Genomic DNA, 11,915 nt, shown 5'->3' on the forward strand with positions numbered 1-11,915 from the left:
AAAAATATGGTATATATTCTAGTTTTCAGATATCTGTAGAGCACATTTTGTCTTCATGCTAATTCTTTATTGCTACCGACAATGTTAAAAGCCCAATAAACATTTGAAGAGTGAAGTGTTATCAGGTCCAATTCATTGTTTGAGCAGAACCAAGTAAAGCAAACTGCAGCTACCTGATTTAGAAAGACAACAAAGGAACTCCATTTGTATTCAGGATTAAATTCTCTTTCCCCTTTTAATATAAGTAGAATGATAATCCAACTGGTATAAAATAAGGATCAAAAGTCCTACATATCACAGTTTCTAAAAACAAACAATCCTCCTGTGCTACCAAAACATATACCATATTTTTCGCTCTATACGACGCACTTTCCCCCCTCCAAAAATGAAGAGGAAATGTGTGTGCGTCCTATGGAGCGAATGCAGGCTCCTTGGCTACAGCGATAGCAACGTGAAGCCTCCAAAGCACAGAGGGAGTGCTCCCTCCGCGCTCCGGAGGCCTCGCGTTGCTTTCGCTGAAGCCTGGAGAGCGAGAGGGATCGGTGCACACCAACCTCTCTTGCTCTCCAGGCTTCAGGGATAGCCGCCTGAAACCTTCGGAGCGCACCATGAGTTTCTGCTGCGTTCCGGAGGCTTCAGGTTCCTTTTGCTGAAGCCGGGAGAGTCTTGCTCTCCCAGCTTCAGCAAAAGGAACCCGAAGCCTGTGGAGCACAGCGGGAACTCGCGCTGCGCTCCGAAGGCTTCAGGGATCTTTGAGGCTGGCGGTGGGGGAAAGCAGCGCTTCCCCCCACCGCCAGCCCCACAAGCTCTGGGGGCAGCGGGAAGGCGGCGCACCACCTCTGCGCTGCTCCCCGACCTGGTCTTTGAGGCTGGCGGTGGGGGAAGCAGCACTTCCCCCCACCACCAGCCCCACAAGCTCGGGGGGCAGCACAGTTGAACGCACAGAACGCACTTGAACGCACAGAACGCACCTTGTTTTACAGGGGGAGAACAAGAAAAATAAATTCTCCCCCTCTTTGCGCAGCGCCCCTTCAGCGAAGCGGCAGGAGAAATGGAAGGGGCTCCGTTTCTCCTGCCGCTTCGCTGAAGGGGCACTGAGCAGAGAGCGGGAGAATTTATTTTTCTTGTTCTCCCCCTCTAAAACAAGATGCGTCCTATGGTCCGGTGCGTCCTATAGAGCGAAAAATATGGTATTTATTGTATCTTTGTTTATATGACTGCATTCAACATACTGCAAGCCTCCTTTTCTAGCCTTCTATATACTGTTAGCCTTTTTTATGTTATCAAAGTCCCAATGAAGTCAGAACCTAGATATAATATATTAATAAGTAGGAAAAAAGCAGTCTACAGAGAGCAGCTATCAACTGGGTGCAACTCTTTTTTATATTTCCAATTTTTTTCATAAAACAAAATCTCATCTCCTGCCAAGAATCCAAAGCAATAGATTGGGCAGACAAGTATTGCAAGTAGTACAACTGTGATTAGAAGAGGCTTCCAATAAGCACTGTAGTCCGTGTGCCCTAAAATCTACTTCTTACTTTAAACTTCTTGTTGTTCGCATTCATCTGTGTTGAAACAATGGAGTGCACCCAAGCCTCTGTGTTAGCAGCACCTAAGCGACCTCTCCAGGGTGCACAAACCTGGACATTGTATATGGAAGTCCTTGGCTGCCCAGCCCTCAGCCTCACTGTTGTGGTTCAAAAAAAAAGAGAGAACACCACGTTTGGCACCAGCCTAGCTTCAGGAATTGCTGGAAGGAGGCATTCAAGGTGCCATCCAACCTTCTTAGGGACTACACTTCAGATTTGTGTAGGTTTTACTTCTTACTGTTTCTTCTCTTGAAGATATCCTGCAATACAGCAGAAGTTTAGGATCCAAGTTTTCCTTCTCCTAGATTGGCTACCTTCCCAGGTTGAAGAGCCCCATCTGCCCCTCACTTCCCTCTACAGCACATGCAGAAACAGCCTTGATAACCATTGGACCCACTATTGCTCTCATCTGCTCAGTCCACTGGAACCTGTCCCTAACTCACTCATCGGCTACTCTCACCTGGTTTAGCTAGCCAGTTGAAGTGATTCCCGGAGTGTGTCTGCTGTCACATGCTGACAGCTTCTAGGAGCCACAAGTGAGAGCTTAGTACAGGGTGGGGACCAAGATGAACAAACTACCCCAGAAAGAACATGACATGTCTTCCGCCATAGATACCCCTTCCTCTAACATCCCCTATACTCCATGCACACTTTAAACTAGACCATGTGAAAACCAAGGAGCTGAGACTCAGAACATATGGTTTAAATAAAGTCCCAACCTGAAGCTTCACTAACTCAAACACTTCTACTCTCATTTTCTGAAGTAGCCAACCAGGATAATGGAGCCAAAAACTGCAAGCTTATACACTTACATGTGAGTTAAGTCTATTTCCTCAATGAGGCTCTAAGCAAACAGGCATATCTTGTTTAAAAAGAAATACTTGTGATAAATATCATGTGAGAAATATCACTAGCTGAAATAAGATGCAGCCAATGTGTGGCTTTCCAGAAGCTGTTGGGACTAAAAAAATAACATCATACCTGACCACTAGCTATGCAGACGGTGGCTAGTGGGACCTGGAGTCTATTAACATCTAGAGCAGCCTTTCTCACCCTTGGGTCCCTAGATGTTGTCAGACTACAACTCCTAGCTAGCATGGCCAGTGGTAGTGGATGATGGGAGTTGTAGTTCAATAATACCTGGGGACCAAAGGTTGAGAAAGGCTGATCTAGAGAATTAACATGTTGGCACAAAGAGATACAGTATAGGCAGCAACCGTTTTAGGCATGTCTGATATGTGTGTGATCATAAACGTGTGCATTGCGCCAAAACTGGAATTGAGGTGAAAAAGTCACAAAAAGGGGCAGAACAGGATAGTGGTAGAGTGGGGTGTTTCAAATACACATAATTTCACTTAAATGCATGGTAACCCCCACATAAATGGGGAGTTGCCTGTACTTACTGCACTAAAAGATACTTAGATTGTAACAATTATTAGGGTTTTGCCATGAGGCTTTTAAAAAAACCGTACCATATTAAGCAAAAATGTAGTAAGAAAGAGGGGGAAGCAACATAGCAGTTAGGAGCAATAAATGAAGTACTTAAAGTTGGATAAACATAGATTTTGATTTAATTTATTATTTTTTGCAACCTCAGGTTATACACAACAGGGGTACACAGCAACATGTGGTGTTAGCCTCATTCTATTATCCATTTTAAAATTTGTACCTTATCCACCAGCTCTATATCCAAGTGAAATTGTTCTCACTGCATCTGCACAAGAGAGACTACAGCATAGTTCACTTTTGCAATTGGGGGGGGGGGTAGGGAGGTTTATTGGGTTGTTCTTGCTTTTATTTTGATTATGTATTTTGTGGTTTTATATTATGATTTTATCCTGTGAACCGCCCTGACACCTGTAAGTATAGGATGGTATACAAATTTAATAAATAACAACAACAATTTCAGGGGATCATCAGTGATCCCCTGGTTTGTTTCTCCAACTTTCTGTCCTTTCCCCAGCTTTGCTTTCCTTCTGCAGGATGTCTACATTTCCTGCGCTAGAAAGCACAGTATAACATTCCTAAACATGCAAGCGCATCATAATTAAAAAAAAAAATTCTGGCCAGCATGACGTCATTCAGATCAAGTAAGTAGTTCTCATAAAAGCAGCCAAAGGCCAAGCATCATTTCTGCCTTCATCACATAGTTCAACAGTGTGATACAGCAGCAAAAATAAATTAATGCTATTCTAGGATACATCAACAGAAGTCCAGATCAAGGGAAGTAATAGTACCACTATTCTGCCTTGGTCAGACCACATGTGGAGTACTGTGTCCAATTCTGGGCACAACAATTTAAGAAGTATGTTGACAAGCTGAATTGTGTGCAGAGGTGGCCAACCAAGATGATCAAAGGTCTGGAAACCAAGGCTTACGAGGAATGGTTGTGGGAGTTCATTATATTCAGAAGAGGAGACTGAGATGAGATATGATAGCCATCGTCAAATATCCTAAGGGCTGTGATATGCAAGATGGAGCAAACTCAGGGTGGATAAAAATCAATGGTTTATTTTTTAAAAAACAGATTTTTAAAAAAATAAATTGGATTTTAAAAATAAAATGCTTTTGGAGGGAAAATATTTCTAAAGATAGTTTTTTATAAGTGGCAGTGGTACCTCGGGTTAAGTACTTAATTCGTTCCGGAGGTCCGTTCTTAACCTGAAACTGTTCTTAACCTGAAGCACCACTTTAGCTAATGGGGCCTCCTGCTGCCGCTGTGCTGCGGGAACACGATTTCTGTTCTCATCCTGAAGCAAAATTCTTAACCCAAGGTACTATTTCTGGGTTAGTGGAGTCTCTAACCTGAAGGGTATGTAACCTGAAGCGTATGTAACCTGAGGTACCACTGTACATTATAGTCGAAAGGCTATTCATCAGGAAATAAGGATTTGTTTTCAGTTTTTCATGTGTGCTTAAAATATTTTTTTTTGAAAAAAAAATTAAAAAATTGTTTAACCATATCAGTTAACAAACATGGATACATATGCTATAATGTTATTGTTTTAGTTAAATAAATTGTTTAAATTATTATTAAGGAAATTATTATTTTTCTTCTCCCAATAAAGTACATCAGAAAACTTGTCCAAATATAAACAGTTAACTTATTAAGCTAATTAATTAACTAATTAATTTCATAATTATTCTTCTGCTCTAGAGGATAGGACCCAAATCATGGGCTTCAAGTTACAAGAAAGAAGATTCTGACTAAACATCAGGAAGAACATTCTAACTGTAAGGGCTGTTTGACAGTGAAACAAATTCCCTTGGGAGGTGGTGAACTCTCCTGCTTTGGAGGTTTTTAAGCAGAGGTTGGATGATCATCTATCATGGGTGCCTTAGTTGAGATTTCTGCATTGTAAGGGGTTGAACTAGATACCTTTGGGGTCTCTTCCAACTCTACAATTCTGTGATTCTATAATTTATTAGAAGGGATCAACCTAAACTAAACTAAACTTAAGCCTCACATTTTAGTTGAGATATAGAACTAAAGTGTTTCAGGTGCTTTCAAAGAGTACAATATAGTCCAGTGGTTCTCCATTGATGAACATTTTGGTTAGTAAATGCTTCAGTTTTCGAACATGCCTCAGAAGTTGAACATGCCACGTGGCTTCTGCTGAGTGCAAGATCCTGAGGCCTAGCTGTTGGCTATTGAGTTTTCCGTTTTCGAACGTTTAAGAACTCGAACAGTCTTCCGGAACGGATTACATTCGAAAACCGAGGTACCACTTTACTGATTTTGGGGGGTGGGGCTCTTATATACTACCTCTTGCAGTGAAAAGCTCCTTCTGTTTAAGCTGCAATAAGAGAGAACCAATCAAAACAACTTAAAACTCCATAAAACTTAACAACTAAAATAGAAACATCACCATTATCAAGACACAGGTCAATTTTATCTCCCAAAAGACAGCAGAAATGTTTTCGTTTTGTCAGATATACTAAAAGCTTCAGCAGAATAGGCCTCTCTTGAGGTGCTCCACAGAAAAGGCACCACCAAAGAGAAGGTTCAGCTTCAAGGGAAATGATAAAACTGGCCTCAAATACTTAAGGAAACTGAAGTAAGGCCTCACCTGAAGACAACATTGCATACAAATGAAGTTTGTACAGAATGAGGCACTTACGAAGACCTTTAGCACTGGTCAAGTTTTACATATTTCCATCTCCTTCCTTTCACCTCCACCAAGTGCTAATGCCCTTTGCGACACAGAACAACTGTGCTCTCCAGCATAAGCAGAACCCATGCCTTACAAATAAATTAGATGAGATGAAGCATATATGAAATTAGATGAATATGCCTTGAATACAATTGACATATTTGACAAGTAAGCATATATGAAATCAGATGAATATGCCTTGTATACAATTGACATTTTTGACAGGTATGCTCATTTTGAGGCAATACTCTATTACTACCAAGTATTCTGAGAAGCAATCCAAGTAATTTAAGGACTAGAAGGACTGGAAGGCTTCTCATTTGTATTAGAGGATAACACTGAAATTTAAAGATATTAACCTGCTTATGGCTGGTTTCATATGCAAAACACAGGAATATTAGCCTAATCTCTATACTTGTTTACAGAATTAGTATACTTTTTTAAAGGTGAGGAAATCAATTAAGGGAATCTGACATTAATATTGAAGCCAAGTATGGATATGTCTAGAACTTGCCATCACACATGACTGCCCAAGCCTAGTTCCCATGGAGGTTTTAAACAAACACAGGCCATGCAACAAATTTGCTCTACACAAAGTAGACCAGTTAGTGGCTGCACTTATTTTTACCAAAATAAGCTAATTCAAAAACCCACAAAAATGAAATTGTAGATATTTACCTTAGTGTCCAGTTATAATTTTTAAACTGCAGTTACAGCTTGTGTTATGATAGAATATTATTTGACTTTGCTGCTTATTGAAATTATAGTATACTTTCATAAACAGAAGAAGTGAACCAAAAACTTGCTCAAAGCTCCTAATTTTGCTGTGCCACATGAACAATCATCCCCATTCTAAAAGCTGAAAACAAACCAAAGCCATGTGATTGCAGGAATACAGTGTATTACTTAGCACTAACACAACACAAGCTAATGTTAATCCATTAAGCATATTAGAGTTTGGCAAATTAGTCAGATTAACAGTGCTATCTAATTTTCTACATGTTACATTTTGTTTCAGTTAAAAGTATAATACCGATATGAAGCCAAAATCCTGGCACAAATGACAAAAACCAAGAACTCAAAGTAGACGAAGCAGAATCTACTTTAATACAACACACTGGATGGCAATAGTGCTTCAGAAGACCGTAGAAATAAAACTAAAGTTTCAAACAAGATTTTCTTCTATCCCATCTATTTATATTCATTACCCACAATGTTATGCAAAGAAATGAATGCTGCCTCACTGCTATGTTCTAGAATACAGCAGCCTTGGTTAAAAATTAGATGAGTGAAATATCTACAATATGATACAGAAGCCACAAGATTCTTATTCTCTATTCAGCTATGCTCCATAAAAAGGTAGCAGCAAGGATCTACAGGATTGCCAGAATGAATCACACAATAATAAGGATTTAAGGGCCTTCAAGAGCTCAGCCTTTGTAGGTCTAGGTTCTGTGAGAGAGAGCACTATTTCATGAAACAAAAACAAAAAAACAGTTATATGCACTTCTACAAACAATTCACAATGAGGAAAAGGGATGTACACGGACAAGGTTCCTAGCAAGCACTTATTAATATCCTGGGATCTAAAAACATGGGAATAGGGCAAGCAGGCAAATCGGTTTGGCACATGATTGATATGTAAAACACAGATCATTTCAAATCCATTTAACAGCTGAGAGAGCAAGACAGGGGAAAAGCAAAAGGGGAGAGATAAAAGAATAATCACTCAATGGGGATTTTTACCTATTCCATAGGCTTTAGCACAGATCCATTGTAGATTAGCAGCTATTTTTGCTCGAGCTGAATCATAGAGCTCCAACGGAACGATCTCAGCTGCACTATCTGCTAGAGCATCCATTTTTCTTCTGGTGCTATCCCCACCAGCACAAACATCAACATCCGCCATCTGAAACAAAAATAAAAGAAACCCAGTCTAGCACTCATTCACATAATAGGCTCATGTGTACAGTAGCAAGTACAAATTCTATAGTCCCAGAAGCACTGGAGGTTTTTTATTGCTATGGTTTGCTCTGCAATTACAGTAAATCTCAGTCTGAATTCTTTCCCCCTTCTAATATTCATTTGATGGTGCATTATATATATATATATATATATATATATATATATATATATATATATGAATATATATATATATGAGAGAGAGAGAACATGCTAAAGCTACTCTTTCAGCCCTACAATATGAAAGGGAACATACAAATCACACTTGTAGTCATAGTCTTGCTCCAGACACCTCTCCAGCATGTTAACAGCCTAACAATACAGACAGGTACCAGGCAAATTGCTGGAAGCAAAAACCTATTCTCATATGATTTCTCTAACAATTGAAATGAAGGAGGCACAGCAGGGAATGAAGGCAACAGAAGGCAGAAGGCCTAGGGTTTCTCATTCTTGTCATAGCCTCATCTCTTTCCTTCATCCTACTCCTAAGAAGGATGATCGGTTAGCTGAGATGAACAGAAGCACCAGACACCCTGGAGGCAAGAGGATAAAGGGAGAGGGCAGAACAGAAAGGTCCTTCCACCAACATCTTCCTTACCCTTCTTCACCAGCACACTCTGGCACATGCCAGGGCCAAGGTAGCAAACAAAAGGTGCCTCAGCCTACCTTTTCCAGGCAGAGTGCTGCTCCCCAACAAAGACAACAAAGGACATCCCTTCAGCACCGGCTTCCTCATCTGTCACATCTTCCTTTTTGCTGTCTCACCCGCCTCTCCCTTTTCCAAATATCTCCCTAGCTTTTTTCAGTTGCCTTCAGTTCTTCTCCCACTCTACCCAGTATGTATGTGTGTAGGAGTATTAAACCCAGTGCTGCCTATTGCCTTAACCTCTCCCCAATACATTTCCACATGTCCCTTAGTAGCCCATAAACTTCTGTTCCCCCTGCTTCTGCTCCAGTTCTCACCCCATAATGTCACTTTCACCTCCCCGCACAAAAACACACACAAAGATCCTTAACAGCCCAGTCTCTTTTCACAGCAGACACTGCCTTACACATATCCATGAACCTGACACCCATCAGACAATTCATTTTTGTAATAAATAGCATGGACAATAAACACAGCACAATATGACATTAATGGTGATTAAGACAGCAACACTACTGTTTAATATCCTATGCTTTCCTATATTAAGATTACTCCCTTCCACCATGTACTGCAATACTGGCCTCAACCTTTTCCTCATCCTCTTCACAGCCCATCTCTCCTGATCCTCCAGTTTCTGCCCCTCAACACACCCAGTCCTTGCCCAAACTTCCCACACTTACATCTCAATCTACTGCCTCTCCCACTGTAGCTCCTATATTAGTCTACCACACCCCCACACAATAATCAACCCCCCATTGGCCCACCCCCTCCCTCAAACAGCCTCCTGCTGTCCAAGCCACTGCCCCTCAACGCCTGCTATTCTTATACTGTAGATTTGTTGTTGTTGTTATTATTGATAAAACGTCCACACAGACACCCAATCCTGATCCCCCAACCTATACTTTTCTACGATTTCCCCACGACCTGTTACTTCCACGCACAAATAAGCAGACCCCCCACCCACCCCAGCTCCTCTCCCCCAAATTCCCACCCGTCACAACACGGCAATAAGATCCATGGCTCTCTCCCATGCGCACAACAACCGGGCAAACCCCCAGGCCCAGGCTTTACCTCTACCCACAAGCTCCTCTGCCGCCCGCTCCCAGATACCCCACAACTCTTCATAACCACAAGCAACGTAACCAGATTTCTCCCCTCCTCCTCCCGCCCAACCCCCACCCTGCCCAAAAAAAACATAAAAAGATCCCGGCCCGCCCACCCCACACACCGAACACGCCCCAATCCCTGCTCATCCTCAGTCGCTCACTCGCGATGATAACACAGGTTAGAACACAATAACACACCCCGCTCAAAAACAGCCAGGCCCCCCTCCCCGCAGAGCCCTTCCGTCCAAGATGTCAGCTCTCCGCTCCCCCCGCCCACACGCCGTGTGTCCCTCATACAAGCCGCCGCCGCCGCCACTGCGCTCCCTCCTCCTCCTCCTCGTCCCCTCAGTTCTGACAGACCCAAATCATGCCGCCCCCGCGGCTGCCCGCCCCCCCGCCATCATCTGCCGTGCGCCCCCCCCTCACCTTTTTTCCTGCTTCCGAGCCGCAGCTACCTCATGCCAACGCCGGGCCGAGCTCCCCAACCGCCGCCGCCTCACCACTCCCGCGTCGTCGGAGCCCCCACCACTACCACGTCGGCCGCGCCCAGGGCCCAAGGCCTCGCGGCGGCAACGGCAAGGGGTAACCCCCGCACCCACCTACCCCCGCTGGGCTGGGCAGGGAAAGGAAGGGCTGGTCTGGTGGGCAGGCGGGCGGGCGGGCTGGCTGCCTCTGTCGCCTCAGCGCAGCCTGGCTCGGCTGAGGGGGCGGGGGAGACTGGAGGGGGGAACGAGACCGGAGGAAGGGGGGGAGGAGAGGACGCGCACCCGCGAGGCTCGCGCGCCTCGATAAACGGAGGAGAAGAATGAGGGCGCGCATGCGCCCGCTCGCCAGGTGAAGTAGGTGTAGAGGCTTGAGTGTGTGTGTGTGTGTGTGAGAGAGAGAGAGAGAGAAAGAGGGAGGGAGGGAATGCGCGTGCGCGTGCCGCGGAGCTCCTTTCTCTCCCTGCCGCCTCTGACTCCCGCTACGTTCTGTTCGCGAGCCGCGCTTCAGTATCTTTAATGCGCGCGCGCGCGCCCGGAAGAGGGGGGGGGGAGAGAGTGGGTGTACGCGCTCGGGGGGGAGGGGTGTCTCTACAGCTAAGGGTTGATTAGCTGGCAGAGAGAGGGTGGGGGTGCTCTGCAACTAAGGGTTAGCTTACCTGGAGTCAGGAGGAGAAAGCTAATAAATCAGGGTCACCCGCCTCCTGGGTTGGGTTGTGATCTGCAAGGTAGGCTGCTGCTGCTGCTGAGGATAGTGGACTGTAGCATGCAACTACCCAGATCTGTCACTGAGGTCAAGGGTGTAAGATGCCTGTATGGTAAAGACTGAGCAGAAAGCACAGAAGCTCCTGCTCAAGCGAAGTCAGGACGACCATGCAGGCTGCTGGTGTTGCATACCTCAGCCTCAGCTTGAGAGCCTGGACACACGCGTGCACGCGAACAGCCTTGGGTAGCTTTGCAGCATTGAGAGGAGGCCCTCCATTGAATGCCGCAAACGATGCGCCCAGGATCATGGATGGGTGTAGGGGGGGCGGAGCTGCCCCCACAATCAATCAAAATCAATACAAATCTGATGTTCTGCCCCCTCATAAAAGCCCCGGGGGGGGGCCTCCACAAGAATCCTAGCTACGCCCATGCCTAGGATGCCACCAGTGTAAAGGTCCTAGTTCATATCACAAATATGCTGGCGTCCAGGGCAAAGCCTTTGAACCCGTTCTCAAAGAGTCGGCAGGCATCCTGCAGGAGCAGACAGTCCTTTGGAGACAGTCCTTTGGACTAGGCAATAGGAACTGACCCTCCACAGGTTCCCCACCTCTGGCTTGGACACATATGCAAATATGTAATATGTTTCATCAAGGTTTTTGTTAGAAATTTCAAGAGAGAACAACAGAAATGGTCCCCTTAGGACGTGAAGTTTTCTAGCTGGGAAGAATATATTTAAAAATAGGGTCAGTGTTTGATTAACAGCATGCTTATCATGGCTTGGATATTCACTGCAGAGCATTAGAAGAAACCCTGCAATGGGAGACTGGCTTCAAAATTCCTGACATACTTTGAGAATGATGAAAATTACTCCCTTTCTAAGACTGTTAGGACAATAGATATTCCAAGCTTACGGATAATTGGGACTCTTTCATGTTATACTGAAATGGAAATTAAAACATGCAAAGAAATATGTTAAGGCAATCCTAAATATCATTCAGGCTGCAGACCTAAACCCCCTTATGTAGGAGCAGGGCAGTCTCTACTGAATTTCAGTGGGCTTACTTCTGAGGAGACAGGTATAGGATTGCACAGTTAGATTTCTTTCAACTGCAATCCCTCCTTTCAGGTAAAAATAATTATTGCAATTCCAGTTGTATGCATTTTTAATTGTATGTATTTTTAAAATGAAAATAGCCATTGGTTTTTGTTTTAAAGAAAGAGTCCAATGCATAAATTGTATCAAAATGAAGGCATTCTCAGGTATCATAATA

General features: G+C 44.0%; 1 protein-coding gene across 6 annotated transcripts in view; it reads right to left on the minus strand.

Moving 5' to 3' along the window:
* CAMSAP1 (calmodulin regulated spectrin associated protein 1) overlaps positions 1-10,432 on the minus strand; it is a 45,049-nt gene extending 34,617 nt beyond the window's left edge. Inside the window, exons 1-3 of one of the 6 annotated variants that reach the window (XM_083597144.1) lie at positions 10,379-10,420; positions 9,884-10,241; positions 7,490-7,652 (exon numbers count right to left, since the gene is read on the minus strand). In XM_083597144.1, coding sequence (XP_083453270.1) covers positions 7,490-7,652 — 163 coding nt within the window. In that variant the 5' untranslated portion in view covers positions 9,884-10,241; positions 10,379-10,420. Of the gene's footprint in view, positions 1-7,489; positions 7,653-9,422; positions 9,530-9,579; positions 9,603-9,655; positions 9,729-9,883 lie in introns of those variants that run through there. The other 5 variants (XM_083597146.1, XM_083597147.1, XM_083597145.1 and 2 more) reach the window with 5 other exon arrangements.
* Positions 10,433-11,915: the final 1,483 nt, after the last annotated feature.

Source organism: Podarcis filfolensis (genome assembly GCF_964270895.1).
Source record: "Podarcis filfolensis genome assembly, chromosome: Z".
In the NCBI taxonomy this organism is placed as follows: Eukaryota; Metazoa; Chordata; class Lepidosauria; order Squamata; family Lacertidae; genus Podarcis; species Podarcis filfolensis.